The following is a 25977-nucleotide window of genomic DNA, read 5'->3' as shown; positions in this document are numbered from 1 at the left end:
ATCGGGAGAAGGTGACGTGACATCTCTTTATTGGTTCAGTCTATGCCTGGCCCAGCGGCAGCCCCAGGTCCAGGGGGGCTCTGGTTGGAGGTCTCTGGACAGTCAGGGGCAGCATCAGCAGAAACCCTGGGTGTCGGGGGGCTGTGGGAGTAGCAGCACTGGTCCCCACGTTGACAGGTGCCCTGGTGGGAAGATGGTGGGTGTGAACCCCTGCCCGGAGCTCAGCAGCCCCTGATGGGATCCTTTCCTGGGATGGGAAGCCCACTCCCAAACACTTGCCTGGCCCCAGCTCCCCCAGCTCTCTCCCTGTTGCCCAAAAGGGAGACTCACGTGTCCTGCAGTGGGGGAAAGGGAGGAGGGACCTTACCTCCTTAAACCTCTTGCAAGGAAACGTCTTGAGCCGGGCAGCCCGCTGGGCCGCATCTTCCGGCGGCTCCTTCCGCTTGTTCTGAAGCAGCCTGCGTCTCTCCTCCATGGCTGCGTCGGCCTCCTTGCCCCTGTGCGAGGGGAGGAGTAGGTGGGACCCCATCTGCCCCTTACCCCTTCTTTCCCTGGCTGAGCCCCACCCCCACCCTACCACCACTCACCCCGGCCGGGCACGAGGCCGTGGACCCCAGTTGGCCTCTGGGTTAGCCTGGAAGCGCTTGAGTCCTCGCTGGCGGGAGCTGGGGTTGGCATCTTCCCGGATGGTGAAGTTGGCCTGCAGCCTAGGGAAGCAGGGGTGGGGCGTCAGGGCTGGGGGAAGATGCCACACGAGTGTGTCCCCACTCCCCACAGGGCCTGTCCGCCTCCACCACACAGCATGAGGTGTCTGTTCATGTCAGGATTCTCTCATTCATCTAATAAACATTTTTTTGTTTGTTTTTTTGTTTTTGTTTTTTCTTTTTTTGAGACGGAGTCTCGCGCTCTTTCGCCCAGGCCGGAGTGCAGTGGCGCTATCTCGGCTCACTGCAAGCTCCGCCTCCCGAAGTGCTGGGATTACAGGCATGAGCCACCACACCTGGCCTTTTTCTTTTTCTAATTATTGTTATTATATTTTAAATGGAGTCTCGCTCTGTTGCCCAGGTTGATGTGCAGTGGTGCAATCTTGGCTCACCACAGCCTCCTCCTCCTCCCAGGTTCAAGTGATTCTTGTGCCTCAGCCTCCCAAGTAGCTGGGACTACAGGCATGTGCCACCACACCCAGCTAATTTTTGTATTTTTACATTCTCCTGCCTCAGCCTCCTGAGTAGCTGGGACTACAGGCGCCCACCACCACGACCGACTAATTGTTTGTATTTTTAGTAGAGACGGGGTTTCACCGTGTTAGCCAGGATGGTCTCGATCTCCTGACCTCGTGATCCGCCTGCCTCGGCCTTCCAAAGTGCTGGGATTACAAGTGTGAGCAACTGCGCCCGGCCATATTGTTGTTTTTTTTAAAGAGATGGGGTCTCGGCCAGGCACGGTGGCCCATGCCTGTAAATCCCAGCACTTTGGGAGGCCGAGGCGGGTGGATCACCTGAGGTAAGGAGTTCGAGACCAGCCTGGCCAACATGGTGAAACCCCATCTCCACTAAAAATACAAAAATTAGCCAGGCGTGGTGCCAGGTGCCTGTGATACCAGCAGCTACTTGGGACGCTGAGGCAGGAGAATCGCTTGAACCTGGGAGGCGGAGGTTGCAGTGAGCTGAAATCGCAGCACTGCACTCTAGCCTGGGCAAGAGAGTGAGCCTCTGTCTAAAAAAAATAAAATAAAGATATAGGGTCTCACTCTGCTGCTCAGGCTGGAGTGCAGTGGTGTGATCGCCATCAAAGCTGCAGTCTGGAACTCCTGGGCTCGAGCAATCCTCCTGCCTCTGCCTCAAGCTCCTGAGTAGCTGGGACGACAGGCAGGTACCACCATGCCCAGCTAATTTTTTTAGTTTTCTGGTAGAGATGGAGTCTTACTGTGTTGCCCAGGCTGGTTTCAAACTCCTGGGCTCAAGCGATCTTCCCGCTTTGGCCCCCAAAGCACTGGGATTACAGGAATGAGCCACCATGCCTGGCCCTAATAAACATTTTTATTTAACGACTGTGTGCCTGCATTGTTCTCAGTGCTGGGAATAGACAGTGAACAAAATGGACAAAAAGTTACCCCTGGTATGCCAGTAATGCTAATTTTCTTTTTTTTTTTTTTTTTTGAGACGGAGTCTCACATTGTCGCCCGGGCTGGAGTGCAGTGGGTGCAATCTCGGCTCACTACAAACTCTGCCTCAGGTTCAAGCGATTCACCTGCCTCAGCCTCCCGAGTAGCTAGGACTACAGGCATGTGCCACCACACCTGGTTAATTTTTTTTTTTTTTGTATTTTTAGTAGAGACAGGGTTTTGCCATGTTGGCCAGGCTGGTCTTGAACTCCTGACCTCAGGTGATCCGCCTGTCTTGGCCTCCCAAACTGCTGGGATTATAGGTATGAGCCAGTACGCCCAGCCCAGTCAGATTTAATAATTTTTATATTTATTTATTTATTTATTTAAAAAAAAAATTTTTTTTTTTTGAGATGGAGTCTTGCTCTGTCGCCCAGGCTGGAGTGCAGTGGCGCGATCTCGGCTCACTGCAAACTCTGCCCCCCGGGTTCACGCTATTCTCCTGTCTCAGCCTCCCGAGTAGCTGGGACTACAGGCGCCCGCCACCATGCCCGGCTAATTTTTTTTTTTTTTTTTTGTATTTTTAGTAGAGACGGAGTTTCACTGTGTTAGCCAGGATGGTCTTGATCTCCTGATCTCGTGATCCGCCTGCCTCGGCCTCCCAAAGTGCTGGGACTACAGGCATAAGCCACCGCGCCCAGCTATTTTTTTATTCTTTTTGAGATGGGGTTTCACTCTGTCGCCCAGGCTGGAGTGCAATGGCGTGATCTAGACTCGCTGCAACCTCGGCCTCCCAGGTTCAAGCGATTCTCCTGTCTCAGCCTCCCGAGTAGCTGGGATTACAGGCACCCACCACCACACCATGCCCAGCTAATTTTTGTATTTTTAGTAGAGATGGGGTTTCACCATGTTGGCCAGGCTGGTCTTGAACTCTTGACCTCAGGTGATCCACCTGCCTCAGCCTCCCAAAGTGCTGGATTACAGGCGTGAGCCTCCTACCCAGCCCCAGTCAGCAGATTTTGAATCTCACTTGAAGAATGGGCACGAGTCTGTGTGGGGCAGCATCTGTGTTGTTTGCACACACATGTGCTTCCCATGCCTATGGGCAGCCCTGGCCCCTCCCGCATGTGCTTGCCCCTACCTGGGCTCCACACTGAGAATGCGGTACGCTGGACTAGTCTCTGATAGTCGCTCCCGTTTCACCGGACATTCCTTCTCCTGGGGGCAGAGGTCAGAGGTTAGGGAATACTAGGCCCAAGGGACCTCTAGGTGACTACCACCTGCCCTCCCACTTGCATGAGGTCAGCCCTGCCCTCACCCAGCAACGCATGATGTCCCAGAGGGCGGAGGCAGGGGCATCCGTCTTCACAGCGTTCCTACAGGCGTGGGAGAGCGAGACCCGGAAGTCAGCGTGGAGGAGGGCCGACCTGGGGAACAGCAGGGATTATGAGGGAGATGCCGGACCCCTTGACTCCAAAGCCTGAGCTGACCAGTGTAGGTCAGACTACCTTTGGCAAGGGCTTATGGCTACAGAGTTCATTTCTTTTCTTTCTTTTTTTTTTTTTTTGAGATGGAGTCTCGCTCTGTCGCTCAGGCTGGAGTGCAATGGCGCAATCTTGGCTCACCACAGCCTCCGCCTCCTGGGTTTAAGTGATTCTCCTGCCTCAGCCTCCCGAGTAGCTGGGACTATAGGCATGTGCCACCACACCCAGCTAATTTTTGTATTTTTAGTAGAGACAGGGTTTCACCATGTTGGCCAGGCATGTCTGGAACTCCTGGCCTCAAGTGATTCGCCCGCCCCAGCCTCCCAAAGTGCTGGGATTACAGGCATGAGCCACCACACCTGGCCTTTTTCTTTTTCTAATTATTATTATTATATTTTAAATGGAGTCTCGCTCTGTTACCCAGGTTGATGTGCAGTGGTGCAATCTTGGCTCACCACAGCCTCCTCCTCCTCCCAGGTTCAAGTGATTCTTGTGCCTCAGCCTCCCAAGTAGCTGGGACTATAGGCATGTGCCACCACACCCAGCTAATTTTTGTATTTTTAGTAAAGACAGGGTTTAACCACGCTGGTCTTGAACTCCTGACCTCAAGTGATCTGCCTGCCTCAGCCTCCCAAAGTGCTGGGAATATAGGCATGAGCCAATAAGCCTGGCCTAATTTTTTTTTTTTTTAAAGAGACAGGTTCTCATTTTGTCACCCAGGCTGGAGTGGCATGATCATAGCTCACTTTAGCATCAAACTCCTGGCCCAAACGATCCTCCCACTTCAGCCTCCTGAGTAGTCAGGACTATAGGCATGTATCACCATACCAGGCTTGTGTGTGTGTGTGTGTGTGTGTATACATACGTTATGTATGTGTGTGTATATGTGTGTGTGTGTATATATATATTTATTTATTTAATTTGTTAGAGATAGGGTCTTATTACGTTGCCCAGGTTGGCCTCAAGTGATCTTCTTGCCTCAGGGTACTGGGATTACAGGCATGAGACACTGCACGGGGTTCTCCCCACCCCCTTGCAAGTTCTATGCATGAGAATCCCTGGACTTGCCCCAGGCCACCCTGTGGTCAGGGACAGGCTCCTCCCGGCCCCAGGGGCTCTTACCGCAACTGCAAGAGGCTTGGCGTGTTGCAGTGGATGGTGCTGCTCAGCTGGTCCAGGGTGTAGTACAGAGGCACGTCCGGGAGCTCCTGCGATGGGGGACAGGATGGGCATGAGTGGAGATGGGCAGGCACAGGTGGAGCCCCCTTCCCCGTCACAGCCCGGCCCTCACCTCAGTGATGACGCTCAGGACCCCCCGGATCCGCTCTGAGGTGTGGAAGCGGCCGGGGTTAGTGCTCACAGCCTCCAGGACACGGCCCACAAAATCCAGGTCATGGATGGGCTCTGCCCACACGGGACCACCAAGCTGGGGGCGCACCAGGGACAGGTGAGCAGGGACCATGACCTTCGAGACCCTCTTGCTCCTTTGCCTCCCCTGGCCTAGCCCTACCTGGTGTCGCTGCCCACAGTGTTCACACTCGGGGGTCACGGGGGGACCACAGGCTGCAGAGAACTTGACCCTAAACAGAGAGGGGCGGTTGGTAGGGAGGGAGGAAAACCCTGGGACGCCCCTTCTCCTCCTTCCTCCCTGCTCACCGGCCGCTGGGGACTCCTGACGCTTTGCCGAGGCGCTGAAGGTGGAAGGTCCCGCAGCCCACACACTGGAACACCAGCGCCTGCTTGCTGTGGGGGGTACCAGTGGCCATGAGTTCCCAGCGTGACCACGACACCCCAACTCCTCCCTTAGACTGGCTCTGTCCCTTAAGAAGCCCCAGATCCCCCAGGGCAAGGTCCCGTCTCCTCTCTCAATCCACCACCACTCTCTGCCCCCGGGCTGACCTGGCTGAGGCCTTGACCTTGGCCTGGCCGGTGAAGACACGGACAAAAACACGCACATAGAAGTCAGCGCTGATGCTGAGCAGCGGCACCACGAAGCGCTGGTAGCAGTTGGCTCGGAGGTCCAGGCTGTGCAGGACGATTCTCAGGGCCTGGGGGCGGGGGGTGGGTGTCAGCCTCCCCTCCATTATCCACCCACCCCACCAGGAGCCCTATATGGTACTCACAAGTACAGGCTCCAAGCCCACCCCCGAGAGTCCTGGCTGTGGGACCCTTAACAGGTGAGTATCCCCTCTCTGTGCCTCAGTTTCTCCATCTGCAAAATCACAACAGTCCCTGTCTGTGGCACTGCTGGGGGCACTAAATGAGTGAGGAAAACATAGATCCAGCCTATTCTGATCAGCATTATCAGTGTGCCATGTGGCATGTACTGAGGACCCACGTTCCAGCCCCCAAGGGCTCTGTGGGCAGGAAGTGGGGATACTAGGTGCTGTAGAACTGCCGGGGCCTGGGCCTGGCGCGGTGGCTCACGCCTGTAATCCCAGCACTTTGGGAGGCTAAGGCGGGTGGATCACCTGAGGTCAGGAGTTTGAGACCAGCCGGGCTAACATGACAAAACCCCCGTCTCTACTAAAAATACAAAAAATTAGCTGGGTATGGTGGTGGGTGCCTGTAATCCCAGCTACTCGGGAGGCCGAGGCAGAAGAATCACTTGAACCTGGGAGGCGAAGGTTGCAGTGAGCCGAGATCTCGCCACTGCACTCCAGCCTGGGCAACAAGAGTGAAACTCCATCTCAAAAAAGAAAAAAAAGAAAAACAGCCAGGGCTAGGCCGTGCGCGGTGGCTCACGCTTGTAATCCCAGCACTTTGGGAGGCCGAGGCGGGCGGATCACGAGGTCAGGAGATCGAGACCACGGTGAAACCCCGTCTCTACTAAAAATACAAAAAATTAGCCGGGCGTGGTGGCGGGCGCCTGTAGTCCCAGCTACTCGGAGAGGCTGAGGTAGGAGAATGGCCTGAACCCAGGAGGCTGAGCTTGCAGTGAGCCGAGATTGTGCCACTGCACTCCAGCCTGGGCGACAGAGCGAGACTCCGTCTCAAAAAAAAAAAAAAAAAAGAAAAACAGCCAGGGCTTTCTTGCTAGTGTGAGACTCTGATATGGGAAAGGAGTCAGCATTTCCCAGGCTGACTTCATGACAGAACCCTTTAGGAACAAGGACAAGAGCCCTCTGTGGACCAGGCTGGAGTGCAGTGGCACTATGAAAGCTCACAATAACTTTGAACTTCTAGGCTCAAGTGATCCTCCTGCCTCAGCCTCCAGAGTAGCTGGGACCACAGGCATCCACCACCACACCTAGGTAATTTTTAGGGTTTTTTTGTAGAGATGGGGTCCTCACTGTGTTGCCCAGGTTCCTAACCTCAAGTGATCCCCCCATCTTGGCCTCCGAAAGTGCTAGGATTACAGGCATGAGCTGCTGCACTTCGCCACTCAGCCTTCTTGAATCCTGATCAGAAACTCAATAGGGTCAAACCATTTTTTTTTTTTTTTTTGAGACAGAGTTTTGCTCGTTGCCCAGGCTGGAGTGCGATGGCGCCATCTCGGCTCACTGCAACCTCCACCTCCTGGATTCAATCAATTCTCCTGCCTCAGCCTCCCAAGTAGCCGGGATTACAGGCACCCGCCACCACGCCCAGCTAATTTTTTTTTTTTTTCATATTTTTAGTAGAGACGGGGTTTCACTATGTTGGCCAGGCTGCTCTTGAACACCTGACCTCAGGTGATCCGCCCACCTCGGCCTCCCAGAGTGCTGGGATTACAGGCGTGAGCCACTGCGCCCGGCCTATTTTTTTTTCTTCTTTTGAAACAGAGTCTCGCTCTGTCGCCCAGGCTGGAGTGCAGTGGCACGGTCTCGGCTCACTGCAAGCTCCGCCTCCTGGGTTCACGCCATTCTCCTGCTTCAGCCTCCTGAGTAGCTGGGACTACAGGCGCCCGCCACCACGTCTGGCTAATTTTTTTGTATTTTTAGTAGAGACGGGGTTTCACCGTGTTAGCCAGGATGGTCTCGATCTCCTGACCTTGTGATCCACCTGCCTCGGCCTCCCAGAGTGCTGGGATTACAGGCATGAGCCACCACACCCAGCCCTTTTTTTTTGAGACAGAGTCTCGCTCTGTTGCCCAGGCTGGAGTGCAGTGGCCAGATCTCAGCTCCCTGCAAGCTCTGCCTTCAGGGTTCACGCCATTCTCCTGCCTCAGCCTCCCAAACAGCTGGGACTACAGGTGCCCGCTACCACGCCTGGCTAAGTTTTTGTATGTTTAGTGAAGATCGGGTTTCACCGTGTTAGCCAGGATGGTCTCAATCTCCTCACCTCGTGGTCCACCCACCTCGACTTACCAAAGTGCTGGGATTACAGGCGTGAGCCACCGCGCCCCGCCTATTTTTTTTCTTTTTTGAGACGGGGTCTCCCTCTGTTGCCCAGGCTGGCGTGCAGTGGAGTGATCTTGGCTCACTGCAACCTCCGCCTCCTGGGTTCAAGTGATTCTCCTGCCTCAGCCTCCTGAGTAGCCGGGATTACAGGTACCTGCCACCATGCCTAGCTAATTTTTGTATTTTTAGTAGAGATAGGGTTTTACCATGTTGGCCAGCTGGTCTCAAAGTCCTGACCTCAGGTCATCCACCTGCCTAGGCCTCCCAAAGTGCTGGGATTACAGGTGTGAGCCACTGCGCCCGGCCTTCAGACCATCGTTGTGCCCATTTTACAGATGCAAAAAAACCCGAGGACCAGAAAGGTGAAGTCACTTGCCCAGAGCCACCAGCAAAGCTAGGATTTAAACCCAGTCCTAAGGGTGGTCGGTTAGCTCAGTTGCTGAGAGAGTGTGGTGCTGATAAACCCAGTCCTGGAAAAACCACCTTTAAAAAAATTTTTTTTTTTTGAAAAGTTGTTTTAATACAGAAAAGTAAAATAATGTGGCCATGCACTCCTATCCTGGCCAAAGCTACTGTCCCCAAATGACCATGACTATCAGCCATGCTCTTAGGAACTATGTGGGTTGAAGACACGCCTGTCGTTAACAGCCTGGGATGCATCTGGCCATCAGCCTAGAGGAAGCTGAGCAGGTCTGAGGAGGGGGAAAGTGTATTGGGTAAGGGACTCAGACAACCACCTGTCCCCCGGTCTCCCTGGCTGGCTGGCAGAGGGCCCCTCACCATCTCGTGGCAGGCCCGGCTCTTGAGGGCCATGGCCCCGTACTTGCTGTAGCATGTCTCCCCGCTGTTTCCCGCCAACACCGCCACGTCCGTGCAGGTCACACACAGCAACCCTGCAGAGAGGGGCTGGGCAGTGAGAACCCTCCAACACCCCAGGCCCTGCTCCTACCCCAGTGCCATCCCCGCCTCACCTCCTTCACTCACAGCCTGCACAGCTGCATCCAGGAAGGGGGCTGGGCTGCCATAGGGGTCCAGATCAATGACGTCAAACCTCTCCGACACCCTCTGGTGCTGGTACATCAGCATCCTGGGTGCAAAGAGGGCCAGGTCCTCAGCCTCCCGCGCCAGGTACCTTCTCTGTCCCCTACACATATTAACTCCTACAGCACGGTGGTTTGGGTCTGAACTCCGGGGCCAGATTCCCAAGTTCAAGTCCTGGCTCAGTCATTTATTTATTTATTTATTTTAGAGTCAGAGTCTTGCTCTGTCAGCCAGCTGGAGTGCAGTGTCTGGTCTCGGCTCCCTGCAACCTCCGCCTCCCCAGTTCAAGCAATTCTTGTGCCTCAGCCTCCCGAGTAGCTGGGACTACAGACATGTGCCACTAGACCAGGCTAATTTTTGTATTTTTAGTAGAGACGGGGTTTCAACATGTTGGCCAGGCTGGTCTCAAACTCCTGACCTCAGGTGATCCATCCACCTCAGCCTCCCAAAGTGCTGAGATTACAAGTGTGAGTCACTGCACCTGGCCTTAGTCATTTATTAAACTGCACAATTTTCCGACTTAGGAAAAGCACCATGTGGAACTCAGTCCACACATCTAAAACAACAGCAATACTGATATAAGACGTATCTGCCTGACACCATTTCAAGCAGTTTATAGACGTATTAACACATTTTTTTTTCCTTTCTTTGGAGACAGAGTCTTGCTCTGTCACCCAGGCTGGAGTGCAGTGGCGGGATCTCAGCGCACTGCAACTTCCACTTCCTGGGTTCAAGCAATTCTCCTGCCTCAGCCTCCCAAGTAGCTGGGATTACAGGCACATGCCACCATGCCTGGCTAATTTTTATGTTTTTAGTAGAGATGGGGTTTTACCATGTTGGCCAGGCTGGTCTCGAACTCCTGACCTCAAGTGATCCACCCACCTCGGCCTTCCAAAGTGCTGGGATTACAGGGGTGAGCCACTGTGTCTGACTGCATTTTAAAATTTTTGTAGAGACAGGGATTTCACTGTGTTGCCTAGGCTGGTCTTGAAATCCTGGCCTCAAGCGATCCTCCTGCCTTGGCCTCTCAAAATGCTCAATTACAGGCATGAGTCACCATGCCCAGCTAATTACTTTTCATTGTCTGTGATTACTATTTGGATTCCAGTAAGTTCAGAAAAGTAAAAACTTTTTTCTCTGTAAAAGGTCAGAAGGTATTTTAGGCTGTGTGAGTCATATGTGGTCCCTACTGCATATTCTTCTTTTTTAACCTTTAAAAATGTAAAAAACATTCTTGGGTTGTGGGCCATTGATAAACTGGCTAGGCCAGGCTCACGTCTGTAATTCCAGCACTTTGGAAGGCCGAGGCGGGCAGATCACTTGAGGTCAGGAGTTTGAGACTAGCCTGGCCAACATGGCAAAACCCTGTCTCTACTAAAAATATAACAATTAGCCTGGCATAGCCGGGCGTGGTGGCTCATGCCTGTAATCCCAGCACTTTGGGAGGCCTAGGCGGGCAGATCACGAGGTCAGGAGATCGAGACCATCCTGGCCACCATGATGAAACCCCATCTCTACTATAAATACAAAAATCAGGCGGGTGTGGTAGTAGATGTCTGTAGTCCCAGCTACTCAGTCGGGAGGCTGAGGCAGGAGAATCACTTGAACCTGGGAGGCGGAGGTTGCAGTGAGCCAAGATCACGCTAGTGCACTCTAGCCTGGGCAACAGAGCGAGACTCCATCTCAAAAAAATAAATAAATAAATAAAAAGTAAAAATTAGCCAGACGTGGTGGCACGTGCCTGTAATCCCAGCTACTTGGGAGGCTGAGGCAGGGGAATCGCTTGAACCTGGGAGGCGGAGGTTGCAAGGATGTGAGATCGCACCACTGCACTCCAGCCTGGGCAACAAGGGTGAGACTACATCTCAAAAAACAAACAAACAAACAAACAAACAAAAAAACAGGCTGTGAGCCCCACAGGCTATAGTTTGCCAACTCTTGCGAAGGTCACCAATTTTGCCTGTTTTGTTTCCTGATGCATTTCCAGCTCTGAAAATGGTGCCTGACACATAGCAGGCATGGGATATACTATGGCTCATTTGAATGAATAAAAGGAGTATAAGAAGTTAAAACAGAGACCAGGATGCTACTAATTTCTGGCACAGAGTATGGATCATACAATAATTATCTATTACTTACACATCACAGCAACCCCTGTAAAACTAATTTTCTCACTTGACAGATAAGGAAACTGGGGCTCAAACAGGCTAAGTCACTCACTCAAGGTCATAGAGTGAGAATATGACAGAGCCAGAATTTGACCCCAGGCAGGCTTGTCCCAGAGCTAGGCTGTGATGCCCAGAACCTACCGGGCATCTGCTTGGCTCGGCTGTACCAGGTGGGCCACGTCATTGAGCTGGACATTCTGGCGTATGAGATCCACAGCCCGGGCGGAGGCATCGTTTGCAACCACAGATCTGAGCCCAGGCACCTCTAGGGCAAATCGAATGGAACGTAGGCCTGAAGCTGCCAGGCCTTCCAGCACATGCAGGCCTTCCTGTTGGAGTAAGCAGAAAACCTCCCTCACATCTCCATCTCTATCCTCTTCTGGGCCCCAAGGAGCCCCCACCACCCACCTCCTATAGCTCTCTCCCTCCAGGAGCCCCCTGTCTCCCGCTAAATTCCAGGGCGGCCAGCTCGTAAGCTCAGGCCCCACCTCACAGATCTCCCCGACGGCCGCTATGCGAGGTTGGTCTCCTGAGGCCCGGTTTTCACTCTCTTTCAGCTCAACCTTTTCCTCCTCTTGCTCCGACAAGTCCACAACCACTTTTTGCGTGTCCTTCTCTCCTGGCACCTTGACTGCAGCCACCCAGAGGCACAAGTCAGAGAATAACAAAGTCCCCTCTGAGAAACCTCCCTTTAATCTCCAAAATATCGTCCCTGAAATCCCTGGGAAAAGGCTGAAGGAGCAGAACCCAGGGCCTGCTATGTGGCTGAAGCCTCTCTGGATTTGGGCGGCAGAAGAGCCCAGGCAGGGAGATAGACTCGTGTGACCCCCGCCCACCAGAAGCCTGGACCTCCACTCACTCTGGATTCCTTTCGCCCCAAGCTGAATGCGAGCAAACTCGGTGATCACAGCACATCTGGTGGGAGACAGAGGACTAGCTCATACCCCGCCCCCGCCATCCACACTGACCCACTAGCCGATGCCAGGCTAACCTCTGACCCCTGCTCACGTCAGGTCCCGATTGAATTCCTGCACCGGGTTATAAAAGACCTCGTTGGCGCTGGGAAAGGCGATTTTGGCAGCCCCCTCGGTGACTGTCGTCTCCTGGACTTCACGTGGGCGTTCTTCTCCGTAGGGCCCGGTGCCGTTCTCCATCGCTGCTGGATTCGGCAGCCCTGGGGACTGCCACTCGAAAAACTGGACTCTACAGAGCACACGGGCGCGGCGGAAAGTGAGGCTTAGCCACATGGACGATCCTTGCATGAGACATCCGCTGGCGCCTCTGCCTGCCAAGCCTGGTTCGGGTGGCGGGGAAGGGCATAGAGAGGGTCAAAGAGCCGCATTCTGCGCCCGGGGCTGTCCTACGTATCTATGAGGTGGGGACTAGGAAGACCTGCGGCCTCGGTAAGCTGATATCCCCTAGTTTTGGGGATGACTGGTCCCTGTGGAGCCGATGCCCTCGTGCAGGCCCGCCCCGAGTCCGAATCTCTCCCCGCGCTGCCCAGCCCCTCCTCACCCGCTCTCGTAGCCACAGAAAACCGAATTAGTCAAGGTGCACGTTTCCCGAATTAGGACTTGGGCGCCGCCATGTTGGCACAGTGGGTGGGCGAGTCACATGTTAGTGGTTGGCCAGTCAATGAGGAAACGTACGGTGGGCGGCCGGGATCAAAATGAACGCCATAAAGGAAGCGCGCTGATCGTGCTGTTCCGGGGGGTTTTAATCACAGTGGATCCCCTGGGAGAGGACACGTCACTAGTCCCATTTCACAGATGAGGAAGTTGTGGCTCAGAAAAGGGGCGGTAAGCGGAGAAACCCAACACTTATTGGTCCTCTTCTGTGTTCTGGGTGCTATATACACATTATTTCAGAGCACCTTGCAGGAATAACTCAGGCTCTGGAGTTGGATTTACCGGGTTTGAATCTCAGTCCCATCACATGCTCTGGGCAGGTTACTCCCGGGGCTTCACTTTTCTTACCTATTAAATAAGAATCGTGGTTTCTCAGATAGAGTAAAGATTAAATGACAGATTCCTGGAAAGCGTGCAAAGAGCCACTCTAACATTGTAAGCGCTCGGTAAAGTTCTAACCAGTGTATGAAGGCAGGACAGCGAAGTGGTCCCGGCTACCTGGGTTCCAGTCTCAGCTCGCCTTGCGACTTGTTAACTCTGAACTTAAGTTACCGCTTTTGCAAAATGAGCAGAACTTTTTTACCATTTGTTACTGGGTTGTAGTGAGAAGTAAACGAGTTAGTGCAGGTAAAATGCTAACAGAACCTGGCATCCGGTAAGCATCATAAAAGTCTTAGCTCTTATTGTCGCTTTTGAGCCTGTGTTTAAATCCTGGCACCCGCCATCACTTCCTTGCTATGTGATGATCTTCACCAGCTTTCTTCATTTCTCTGTGCCTCCTTTTCTTCTTTCTTTTTTTTTTTTTTTTTTTTGAGACGGAGCCTCGCCCAGGCTGGAGTGCAGTGGCATGATCTCGGCTCACTACAACCACCGCCTCCCGGGTGCAAGCGATTCTCCTGCCTCAGTCTCCCGAGTAGCTGGGATTACAAGCGCATGCCATCACGCCCGGCTAATTTTTGTATTTTTAGTAGAGACAGAGTTTCACCATATTGGCCAGGCTGGTTTCGAACTCCTGACCTCAGGCGATCCACCCACCTCGGTCTCCCAAAGTGCTGGGATTACAGGCGTGAGCCACCGCGCCCAGCTGCCTTTATTTTCTATAGTGTGTCTGTAACAGTTCCCACTAAAAAATGTTAGTGTAGTTTAAACGAGCTAATTCCCATAAAGAATGTAACACAGTGCCTGCCACAATAAACAGCCGTCATTATTGTTTTTGTTTTACAGGAAACTAAAGTTCGGAAAGGTAGAGCGACTTGCCCAAGGTCGCGGGACTAGAAGGTGGCGGGGTCGGGATTCGAACCATCGAGCTCAGCCGACGTACTGGCGAGGATCCCCCAGGGGCATAGAGAGGAGACGGAGCCGGTTAGAAGGGGCGCGCTCGGAGCTCGGCTGGCCTCGCCTGGAGGGCGGGGCCTGAGGGCGGTGCGCGGGCGGGGCCGGGGCCGCTCCTCCCTGGCCTGGCTGCGGCGGCGGCGCGGCTTGCGCTCGCTCGGCGCTCGGCTGGGGCGGCCTGGCCCACAATGAATGGCCGCCGCGGCTGCCGCTGCTGCTGAGGCGGAGGCCGCGGAGGCCGCGGAGGCGGAGGCCGAGGCCCCGGCGCAGCGGGGCGCGCCCCGGGCCCAGGCCCGGCCCCAGCCGCCGCTGCGGAGCCCGCCGGGACCCCCCGGAGCGCGGCCACGGCGCAGGTGAGGCGGCCCCCTTCAGGCCCGGTTCCGGCCTCCTCCAGCCAGGGCGGCCCGAGGGCTGAGTGGGGAGGGCCTGGGTGCTTTCTCTGACCGAGGAGGAGCCGGGCCCGCAGCCTGCCCTGTGCCCGGGCAGGCGAGTGTGTGGAGGCCGAGCTACCGCGGGCGGCCTTGAGCGTCCAGCTCGAGCTTCGGGGCTTGGGGGCGGCAGGATCGTACCTGGACCGCTCCCCCAGCTCCCAGCGAGGGAGGGGGCCAGGTCGGGCCGGGGCAGGTACCGGGGATCCGGGCAAGTTGGAGGGTCCGAGGCGGAAAAGTGAGGAGGCTCCCTTGGATGCCGGAGGGGGAGGGGGAGGAGGAGTCGGGCTCCGGCCAGGCCGAGTGGGGGAGGAGAGGAGAGCGGCGCGGCCGGAGGGGGGCGGGGAGGGGCCGGGCCTGCAGGTACCGCCTGGGCGCTGGAGGAGGTGGGTGGGTCAAGTTACAGGCCTGGGGGCGGCTGAGGAGAAGCCCAGGAAGTGGGGCACGGTGGGTGTGGGCGGAGTTAGTTCGGGTGGGGGCGGATAGGAGGTCCCAGAGATGTTTTCCGGGGGTCACATGAGGTCAGGACTCAGATGTGGGGAGGGGGAGGCTAGATGTGGGGGCGATCAGGTAAGGTGAGGGACTGCTGTAGGAGTTTTGGGAGTCAAGAGAGCAGAGCCTTTGGGCTAGGCTAGGGGGGATGTGGGGGCAGGTCAGGAAAAGCTGGTGTGACCAGAAGGTATATACTAAGATGCGCCCCCCACCGCCCCCAACTCCAACTGTTCAGGGTCACATCCAAGGGGTTCCCTCTTTCTCACACCTCATCCCTGAAGCCTCTAGAGTCCTGACCCTACCTCTTGGGCAAGCCTCTGCCAACTATTCAAAGGCGCTGGCCAGTGGGTGTTTGTGTGGGCAGCTGGAGACAGTCTGGAACACCTAGCTTAGGCATCTTGTTGATCACAAGGTGGCCCTCGCCCACCCCCACCTTATATATCTACGAGGAGGCAGCCCAGTAGACGTTACCTGGGTATTTTAGGATCCTGCATTCTTTCTCTACCTTTTGTGGCCAGAAGCTGGTGGTTCAAGCCTAGCGAATGGGACCTCACAGCAACCATCATATATATTAGTACCATGGCCTCCCAGGCACCAACTCTTTTGAGCCTGAGTTCTGTGTGCCACCTCCCTGGGGGTGAAGAATTAAAGGGGGTGAGCATGTAAAACTCTTGTTGATGGTGGTTTGGAGGCTCCCGATGGGGTGAAGGCAGGGCACAGAGAAGAGTTAAGGGGATCAAATCAGGCACTCACACCCTGGCCCAGGGATCTACCTCTGGGACGCTCGTCCTGGGCCAGGCCCTGTGCCGACCTCGCTGGTCAGATGAGCTCATTGATGGCTCACCACCACCAGGTCAACTTAGGCCTTCTCTGTGGTCCAGACGAGGAAGCTGAGGCTCGGGGTGGTGTGGCTTGTCTCAGGTCACATGAGCAGACAGTGGCTGAACTGGGATTGTCTGACCCTCAGCCCAAATCCATAGTCACTCAAGTGGCCTTCCAGGAGGTTGACTGGAGGAGCTCCTCGTTCTGGATTCCCTGGCGGGCATTCTCCTCCGTCCAGGTCTTCCCTTCTGCCCACCCCGAGGGATGGGTTAATCCCCTTTGGGACAGACTGAGTTTCCATGGTGTCCCCGGGGAATGGAACAGTGGAGGTATCTTTCTCAGAGGCCTGGTCACCCCTTCTTCCACATTTCCCTCCTGGGAGCCAAGAGGTCAGGAGTCATGGAGCTGCGGGCTGGCCGTGGGAAGCTGAAGAGGCCTGGCACCACCAGGGCTGGACTTGACTTTGCTTGCCTAGACTGTTTTTGCCCCACTTTGGCCCCCAGTCGGATGGCAGCAGCTTTTGTTCCTTTCTGGGCTAATTGCAAGGCTGTTACCAGGGTGTCCTTGGGACTTTGATTTGGGATCCTCAGCACCTGAGGCAGGAGCCACAAACTGCTGGGTCAAGTGGTGTCAGCCAGTTCTTCTGGGTTTAATGATGGGTTGTCACCCTAATTCTCCCCAGTCTCCCTGTAGTTCCCAGGACACCCTCCAACCTGGGCCCTGCCCTTCTTGCCTGTCTGGCCAGCCACTTGGTTCTAGGAGGAGTAGGAACTGGGCCAGCAGCCCCGCAAAAAGAGACTGAACCATCCTTCCTGGCTGGTTGGGCCAGGATTGCTGCAGGTCTGCTTCAGCACAGACTGGGTCCTCCTGGACCTAAGCTGGGTTGGATACCAGGGATAGGGGGTTGGGGGTACCATCCAGTCACTTAGCTGAGACTGTTGGGAGTTGGCCCTGGTAGGTGGGGGACAGGCAGTGCCTTGGGCAGCTCTGGTTTGTGCCTAGAGCTGGAGGAGAAGGCACCAGTAATAACTGCTTTTCGGTGAGAACTTAGCATGCACAGACTCTGTGGGGGCAAGTGCAACAAGTAGGCAGCCCATTGAGACAGTTTTATTTCACTGCTGGGTGCCGACTCCCCACTGGGGGCTGGGGAAGCATCCCGGAGTAACAGATCCGGAGCAGCTAGCTCTCAAGTGACCAAACTTTCACAAGCAAAGGATCAAGATAATTTCACATACCTCTGTGTTTACAAAGATGATGTAGCAAAGTGAAGTCATCATGAGCCATGAGGGGATGGGGAGGTTTCGATGGGTGGCCGGAAGTATTCCGGGAGAGCTAAGATCTGAATAATAATATTAGCTAAGGGGTGGGTGGTGCTGGGGCGCAGGGAGGGGTCAGTGTTCTAGGCTCAGGGGACAGCACATTCACAGCTTTTCTTGAGTATGTACCAGTCTTCTTCTGAGTGCTCTAAACATTTTGTCTTCGTGAGGGAAGGAGTGGGGGGATGACCCTACTGTGGAGACAGAGACTCTTAGTACCATTCACAAGAAAGTGAAGCCCTGTCTCTGGGTCTCTCGGATCTGCCCATCACCCCCAGATGGAAGTTCAGAACCCCTTGGCCTGTATCCAGGGTATTTAAAAAATCTGGCCTCCTGGCCGGGCAGCAGGGAGCCCCAGCAGGTTCTTGAGCTGGGCTTTGAGGAGATGTGAGTTTTGGTCAGCCTTACAGAATCTATTGAAGGAGTCTGCCTGGAGGCCCTGGGGTTTGGAGAGAGTTGGGGGTTGGCCCAACATTGTCTGACCCTAGATTTCATCAATGTCATTGCCAGAGCCTGTGTGGAGAGAGGGATCCCGTCAGGCTTGGTGGGGCACATTGCTTTTGGGATGGTGGTGAGCCACCGAGGCTGGAAAACATGAGTCAGTGTTCATGCCACTCTGCATCCTCTCTCAGATCCTCCGTGCCCCTCGTTTCTCCTCCTAGGTTGCTCTCAGCACTTGTACACACTCGAATTCGTTTAAGCCTGGTCCTACCTACTGTCATCATTTGACACACAAGGCAACTGAGGCACCCGAGTCCTTCACACAAGCTGCAAAGTGGTCTGGCTACCACCCCTGTGCCACCTTCCAGCCACTTTCATGTTCCTCGTCTCTGCATTTGCTCCTCAGTCCCCTCGGCCGCTACCCCCTTCCCCTAGAGAACCCTCTGGGCTGCATGAGGTGGGGCCGGGAGGTGGGACTGGGCCTGCTTGCACATTAGGTGGGGTGAGGACCAGCCGAACCGGCAGAGGTGACGTGTCTTAGGTTGTGATCTGTGTGTGGTTGTGGTCATGTCCCTCCAGCCTTCTCATGTGTTGCCTCCTTGGCGAAGGTCTCAGTTCTTAGAGACCTGTGCGTCTTCTCTGAGGGCTTTGACTGTGTCCAGTTCGTGTTTTCTAAATCGAGCAAAGGGAGAGGGTAGGTAAGGGTGAGCAGACACGGTCTAGTGGAGAGTGAAATTTCACACTTTAGCACCACCCCTGTCTCAGCCATGAGACTCTGGGCAAAGGTCTTTACCTCTGAGCCTCAGTGTCCTCCTCTGATAAGGAGTGACAAGTGGGCACAACTATACTGTTGTGATTCGCAACTGGGACAGTCCTACTTCCTCCTGGGGACACTTGGGGAATGTCTGGGGACGTTTTTGGTTGTCCCTGCCAGGGGTGGGGGTTCTGCTGGCATCTAGCGGGTCTATAGGCCAGGGATGAGGTTCAACATCAAACAGTGTGCAGGGCAGCCCCCACTACAAAGAATGATTGACGCAAATGCAGTGGCCGGGTGGGGAATCTCCACTGTCTGGTTATCATGAGGTTTGCGGGAGAGGTTGGCGTCTGGGGTGTGATTGGACAGTGCTGTGAAGGCTCTGGGGAAAACCCCAGCGAGCACTGCCTGTTAATCCCATGAAATGTGCAAGGTCTGGGAGATGGTGAGAGGCATAAGATGTCTTCTACTCCCAGGGAGTTTGCGGCCCAGCACGGGGCCAGGGGATACGACTAACAGCAGCTGGCATTCATGAGCACCGACTACGGGGCGAGCGCCGATCGGCCTGTGTTCTTTGGTTGTTTAATCCTTGAAATAGCCTTGTGAGATGGCTGCTGCTGTCAGCCCATTTTCTAGATGGGAGACTGATATGGGGGGTGAGCACTATTGAGGGTAATTCTGAGTGACAAGCTCCATAAGGGATTTGAGTCTAGTACAATAGTAGGATTCAAAATCTTAGGCCCTGTGTTTCCTAGCACAGGCCAGCAGGCCCCTCTCCCAGGATGATCCCCATCCCTCCAGCCTCCTTTGTGTTAGCAGCACCAGGGTCACCTCAGGGCCTTTGCACTTACTGTTGTTCCCTCCAGCCTTGGTTGCCGCCGCTGCCCTGTCTTTTGGGTATGATCTGATTACACACAGGGAGTGGGATGTAACTCCGAAGGGAGGGCTTATGGTTGGAGTTGGTGGGGAGGGAGCGGGCAGGCTGCGAGCTCCATGAGGACGGAGGCAGAGCTTCTGCCAGGCTCTCTCCAAGGAGCCGGAGCTGCTGCCTGCAAAGGGAGGCCAGATTGCCGAGGGCTGTGAGGAGGAGCGAGTGGGAGGAGGGAGGAGGGAGAGGCAGCACGCGGAGACTGCTCATTCCCGGAGATGGTGGTTGCAGGGAGGAAGGGCTAGAGAATAGCTGCAGATGGGAGGATTGGGAAAGGAAGAATGAAGAAGGCCTTCCTTGGGGATTAGAGAGAGGGCACCCCAGACCCTGAGGTGAAGGTCCTCAGACAGGCAGAAGACCCTGTTTTTGGAGAGGACACATCCAGTAGCTCAGGTAAAGAGCCCCAGCTCTGGACTCGGCCAGTCCAGGGTTCCCTTCTGGTCTCTGCCTTGCTTCTCTGAACACCAGTTTTCCCACCCGTGAAATGGGTCTAGTCACAGCTGCCTCACATTTTTGCCTGATTCGGAAGCCAGATGGCCTGGGTATAAACCTGTGCCTGCCATTCATCAGCCACATGTTCCCCGCCTCTGGCTTCACCTCTCTGGGCCTCGTTCCCATCCATGAAATGGCAGGCAGTCTCATGTCTTCCTCAGAAACCATAAAGAAGAGTAAGTGAAAGCCTGTCTCAGCCCTGGCCAGGTATGGGCACAGTCAGTGAGGCTTGAGTAGGAGATACTGTTACTAATCCTATTGCCACCATGGATTTAACGACAGTCATTCAGGGAAAAAGATAACGAATTAAATCTATGCTTGTATAAGAAAAAAAATACAGGCCAGGTGCAGTGACTCACGCCTGTAATCCCAGCTCTTTGGGAGGCTGAGGTGGGTGGATCACTTGAGGCCAGGAGTTTGAGACCAGCCTGGCCAACATGGAGAAACCCAGTCTCTACTAAAAATACAAAAATTAGCCAGGCATGGTGGTGTGTGCCTGTAATCCCAGCTACTCAGGAGGCGGAGGCATGAGAATTGCTTGAACCCAGGAGGCGGAGGTTGCAGTTAGCCGAAATCACGCCACTGTACTCCAGCCTGGGTGACAGAGGAAGACTGTCTCAACAAAAAAGAAAAAGAAAAGAAAAAAAAAATACTGCTGCAAGATGAGGTCTTGCTGTATTGCCCAGGCTGGTCTCAAACTCCTGGCTTCAAGCATCTTCCTGCCTCAGCCTCCCAAAGTTCTGGGATTACAGGTGTGAGTCGCCGCCCCTAGCTGAACAGTTTGTTCTTCACTAACCGTTTTCCTGGACTGCCTTCACATTCAGCCCCTACAGAGGGGTCTTCGTGGTTCTGGGTCAGGGAGGCAACCTGAGTAGCTGCCAGGATCCAGCCACATGCTGCTGAGCTGCATGAAGGACTGTGGGGTTCTCTGGGGCCTTTGTTCCTTGTTACACTTGGAGTTGCTGGTCTCCCATAACTGGCTTGTAGGTCTTAGCCCATCTGGGCTGCTGTAATAAAATACCTTAGACTGGAAGCCAGGCACATTGCTCATGCCTCTAACCTCAGCATTTAGGAGGCTGAGATGGGAGGATTGCTTGAGCCCAGGAGTTCGAGACCAGCCTGGGCAACATAGTGAGACCTCATCTTTACAAAAAAATTTAATTTTAATTTGTTTTTCACCCGTGACACAGCCCTCAGGAGATCCTAAGAACATATGTCTCTCGTCTTTACAAAAAATTGTTTTAATTAGCCAGGCGTGGTGGCACACATCCCTAGTCCCAGCTACTCAGGAGGCTGAGGTGAGAGGATAACTTGAGCCCAGGAGTTTGACGCTATAGTGATCCAAGATTGCATCACTACACTTCAGCCTGGGTGACAGAGCAAGACCCTGTCGCAAAAAAACAAAACAGACTGGGCCATTGATAAACAACAGAGATGTTGTAGCTCATAGTTGTAGAGGGTGGGAAGTCCCATATCACGGTGCCAGCAGATTCCGTGTCTAGTGAGGGCCCATCTCATAGATAGCACCTTTTAGGTATCTGCACAGGGTGGCAAGGACAAACAAGCTCCCCGTCTTTTATACGGGCACAGTTCGTATTCATGAGGACAGAGCCCTCCTGACTGAATCACCTCCCGAAGGCCCCACTTTTTTTTTTTTCTTTTTAATTTTTTTTTTTTTTTTTTTTTTTTTTGGTGAGATGGAGATTTACTCTTGTTGCCCAGGCTGGAGTGCAATGGCGCGATCTTGGCTCACCGCATCCTCCGTCTCCCAGGTTCAAATGGTTCTCCTGCCTCAGCCTCCCAAGTAGCTGGGATTACAGGCATGTGTCACCACGCCAGGCTAATTTTGTATTTTTAGTAGAGACGGAGTTTCACTGTGTTGCCCAGACTGATCTCGAACTCCTGACCTCAGGTAATCCACCCGTCTCCGCCTCCCAAAGTGCTGGGATTACAGGCGTGAGCCACTGCGCCCAGCCCTTTTTAAATTTTTGATCAACAACTTTTTTATTTTGAGATGGAGTCTTGCTCTGTTGCCCAGGCTAGAGTGCAGTGGCGTGATCTTGGCTTGCTGCAACTTCCGCCTCCTAGGTTCAAGCAATTCTGCCTCAGCCTCCCGAATAGCTGGGATTACAGGCGTGCACCACTGCGCCCAGCTAATTTTTGTATTTTTAGCAGAGATGGGGTTTCACCATATTGGCCAGGCTAGTCTCCAACTCCTGACCTCAGGTGATCGGCCCACCTCAGCCTCCCAAAGTGCTGGGATTACAGGCATGAACCACCATACCTGGCTGAAAGGCCTAACTTTTTTTTTTTTAGATGGAGTCTTGCTCTGTCGCCAGGCTGGAGTGCATTGACGCGATCTCGGCTCACTTCAACCTCTGCCTCCCGAGTTCAAGCGATTCTCCTGCCTCAGCCTCCCGAGTAGCTAGGATTACAGGCACGTACCACTGCGCCCGGCTAATTTTTTGTATTTTTAGTAGAGACAGGGTTTCACCGTGTTAGTCAGGATGGTCTCTATCTCCTGACCTCGTGATCCGCCCTCCTCGGCCTGCCAAAGTGCTGGGGTTATAGGCATGAGTCACCGCGCTTGGCCAGCCCCACTTCTTAATACCACTACATTGGAGATAGGCTTTAGCATGTGAATTTTGGGGAGAGGCAAACATTCAGACCATAGCATCTCTCGATGGCCATGTCACAGCTTCCCTGGAAAGACATCAGGAAAGGACTGTGCCTTTGACAGTCTCTCACAGGCCCCTGCTGGCTCTCTTCCCTAAGAGCTGGCAGTTACTACTCCCAGGAATCATCCTGCCAGCCCCCTTCCTGCAGATGGCAGGATCCACCGGCAATGTGAGCAATTCATCAGGTAACACCCAGGTCTCAGTAGGCCCCTGACTGCTGGCTACCCACCTTGGCGACTGTCAGAGGAGGTCGTCTGTCTGCCCAGCCACAGATAATGCTTCTGAGCCCTATTCATGTTTGAGCCACGTTGATGTGGAACAAAACAGGGAGTTAGATTAGGAGGAATGGAAGTAATTCTTTGTTCATTCTTTCCACAAAGGACTGTGAGCACCCACTGTGTACCTGGCCAGGTCCTAGGGGAGAGGACACAACAGGGGTCTACACAGACAAACTCCCTGCCCCAGGGAAACTGACATGAAGCCCCCAAAAATGCCCAGTTTGGCGGGGGTGGTGGCTCGCACCTGTAATCCCAGCACTTTGGGAGGCCAAGGCAGGAGGATCACTTGAGCCCAGGAGTTTGAGACCAGCCTGGGCAACATTAGGGAGACCTCATCTCTATTACTAAAAAATGCACAAATAAAATAATTATTTTTAGAAAAAGAAAAATACCCAGCTTGCTAAATAAATCATAGGAACTCCCAAGAAGGATAAGTCAAGCAGGGAGCATCAAGCTAAGGAGTTAGTGGCGGGAAGGGCTTTGTTGGTCAGACGCAGTGGCTCATGCCCGTAATCGCAGTGTTTTGTGAGACTGTGGCAGGAGGACCACTCAGCTGGGAGTTGGAGACCAGCCCAGGCAATATAGTGAGATCACGTCTCTACCAAAAAATATATATATATATATTTTTTGTTTGTTTGTTTGTTTTGTTTTAATTAACTGGATGGGCCCGGCGCCGTGGCTCATGCCTGTAATCCCAGCATTTTGGGAGGTGGGCGGATCACTTGAGGTCAGAAGTTCAAGACCAGCCTGGCCAACATGGTGAAACCCCATCTCTACTAAAAATAGAAAAATTAGCCAGGCATGGTGGTGGTTACCTTTAATCCGAGCTACTCAGGAGGCTGAGACAGGAGAATCACTTGAATGATTTTTGCAGTGAGCCAAGATCCCATCACTGCACTCCAGCCTGGGCGACAGAGTGAGACTCTGCCTCAAAAAAAAAAAAGAAAAAGAAAAAAATTAGCTGGATGTAGCTCCTGTGGTCCCAGCTATTTGGGAAGCTGAGGTGGGAGGATTGCTTGAGCCCAGGAGTTTGAGGATGAAGTGAGCTATGATGGTGCCACTGTACTGCAGCCTGGGTGACACAGCAAGGTCCTGTCTCCAAAAACAAAAGAGTAGAGAAAGGGCTTTATGTTACCAGGGAGAGTGTGAAGAGCTATGGCTGTCCCATTCCCATTCTAGTAGGTCCGAGAGCAAGCAGGGCCAGACTGCCAGGGGCCCCAGTAAGGCATTGTAGGGGCCCAGGCAGTGTCACTTGGGGCCAAGGTAGTACAAAGTGGTTTTGAAGGAGTTGAAGATGAATCCAAGGATCTGAATGAGGAGGGCCGGAGCTGGTGAAGCTACGGCATTCACAGGTTTTGGGAAGGACTGGAGCCAGGTCCTGAAAGTGTTGAGTGGAGGTGTCTGGGGTGTGTGCGAGTCTGGCATTCACAGGGAAGTCCCGGCCAAAGACTCCAGTGGGGGAGGCATCAGTGAATAGATGGTGCTTCAGGCCTGTCTTAGTCAGCTCAAGCTGCCACACAACAAAATATCACAGACTGGGTGGCTTAAACAACAGACATTTATATTTCAGAGTGCTGGGGGCTGGCAGTCTGAGATGAGAGTGCCAGCATGGTCAGGTTCTGATGAGGGCTCTCTTCGTGGCTTGCAGACAGCTGCCTTCTTAATACCACCCTTATGACCTCAATTAACCTTAATTAGCTCCCAAAGGTCTTATCTCCAGATAACAGCACATTGGGGCTTAGAGTTTCAGTCTATGAATTTGGAGGGACATACTTTGTCCATAGCAGAGCCCTGAGACTGAGCCCAGTCCCCTGGAGGTGAAAACCCTTTCTGGAAGGGCCACACTCCCCATCCACTACTGCCCTTCCTAGATCTCAGCTCCAGTGTCACCCCTTCTGGGCAAGGTCAGGCACCCCGGTGTGTAGCACATTGATCTGTGTGACCAAGGATGAATGGCCCTGTCTCCTGCTGGACTGTGAGCTCCAGAGGCAGGGCTACTTTGTCACCATTGTGGCCTGCCCAGGCAGGGACCTGGCAAATATTTATTGAGTAGTTGTTGGGATGTCATGGAAACCGTGTGCTGTGCCCTTGGGTCTCACCAGAAGATCTGCTCATGCCCGGGGCCAGGACTAAGCACTCTCCTGGCCAGGAAGGTCCCAGCTGCCCTGTGGCCTCCTGCCCTTGTCCCCCATACCCTCAGGGGTGCTGATATGCTGAATTTTAAGGAAAGATGATTCTGATACGGTTTTCTGCCCTTGGGGAGTTTATAGTCAAGTGGGACTTAGTTTCCTCAGAGGTAAACTTAAGGGCACTGTGGCTGGGGTGGGGCAGGAGGGGGACATCTTCTCTAGCCTGGAGAAGTGAGTAGCTGAGGGTGGAGGAAGAGGGTATTCCGGGCAGGGTGCACAGCTTGGGCAAAGGCCTCACGGCAGTAGAGGGGGACCAGGCAGTGTGTTTGAGCCTGACTTAGGTGGGGATTTGGTGGGGACTAGAACCATTAGGTGGTTTAGAGACCTCAACCCTCGACTCCGTCCCACCCCTGCTTCAGCCAGCAGGTGACCCTGCCAGGGACCTACCAGCGAGAGACCCGTTTCCTCTGAGAGTCCAGTCATGCCAGCTCCCTTCCTGGGGCTAGCGTCGGTGAGGGCTTCTTGCAGAGGCCTATGTAGTTTTTCTCCTGAGTCTGTTGGGCCGGATTGGGCCAATCACAGGGATAGAGGGGTTCCCAGAGATGGGTCTGCTCTGGCCCACACTGCAGCTCACCCCTGTCCACTCTGTGCGGGGGCCACTGGGGAACTAGACGGAACAGCATTCAGGTCACTGTGGCTCACAGACCTGTCGCCCCACTCCGCTCGTCCCCAGCAGCATGGAGGGAGGGAGAGTTCCCGTGCGCTAATTGGCTGAGCTGTTTGGACCAATTGCTAAACAAAGGCTCCAAAGCCCTGGGTGCTGGGCTCTGAAGCTGAGGTTCACAAGGTATGGGGGACCCCAGTCTGAGCATTAGGTTGGCTCTCATTCTCAGGAGGGGACCTGGGCCACCTTCCCAACCCCCACATCTCTGTTGCCTCCTGTTATCCCCATAACCTTTCAGTCTCCATTGCCAAATGGGGGCGTTCAAGACCAGCCTGGACAACACAGTGAGACCCTGTCTTAAAAAAAAAAAAAAAATTACCTGTGGCTGGTGCCGGGTGCTTAGTAAGGTCACCTTGAAGCAGTCCTGTGCCCATTCTGCACTGTTTTGTTTGTTTGGTTGGTTGGTTGGTTGGTTT

The 25977-nt window shown here is 54.0% G+C and overlaps 2 protein-coding genes across 7 annotated transcripts in view; one reads left to right on the top strand and one right to left on the bottom strand.

Moving 5' to 3' along the window:
* On the bottom strand, positions 1–12885 carry TRMT1 (tRNA methyltransferase 1). Of its 4 annotated transcripts, none has more exons than XM_030820671.1 (17): positions 12635–12885; positions 12128–12413; positions 11979–12034; positions 11608–11750; positions 11261–11448; positions 8882–8997; positions 8691–8803; positions 5488–5636; positions 5245–5331; positions 5099–5168; positions 4880–5014; positions 4711–4796; positions 3423–3531; positions 3246–3322; positions 588–707; positions 368–497; positions 1–182 (listed from the first exon to the last, which is right to left on the bottom strand). In XM_030820671.1, exons 2-17 carry the CDS (start codon positions 12379–12381, stop codon positions 36–38), a joined length of 1980 nt encoding a protein of 659 aa, XP_030676531.1. In that variant the 5' UTR covers positions 12382–12413; positions 12635–12885; the 3' UTR covers positions 1–35. The 4 variants fall into 4 exon arrangements, with proteins under 4 accessions (XP_030676531.1, XP_030676530.1, XP_030676532.1 ...); XM_030820670.1 differs by having other exon boundaries at positions 2–182; positions 3417–3531; XM_030820672.1 differs by having other exon boundaries at positions 2–182; positions 3417–3531; positions 12128–12322; positions 12635–12741.
* Positions 12886–14231: 1346 nt separating this feature from the next.
* Positions 14232–25977, top strand: part of NACC1 (nucleus accumbens associated 1) — a 33674-nt gene continuing 21928 nt past the window's right edge. For all 3 annotated transcript variants that reach the window (XM_030820665.1, XM_030820663.1, XM_030820664.1), the window contains exon 1: positions 14232–14432. The gene's annotated coding sequence lies outside the window, so the exon portion shown is untranslated. The remainder of the gene's footprint in view (positions 14433–25977) is intronic.

Source organism: Nomascus leucogenys, chromosome 10 (assembly GCF_006542625.1).
Source record: "Nomascus leucogenys isolate Asia chromosome 10, Asia_NLE_v1, whole genome shotgun sequence".
Lineage (NCBI taxonomy): Eukaryota > Metazoa > Chordata > Mammalia > Primates > Hylobatidae > Nomascus > Nomascus leucogenys.
The sequence above is the reverse complement of the archived record's forward strand: the minus strand, read 5'-3'. Positions and strand labels throughout refer to the sequence as shown.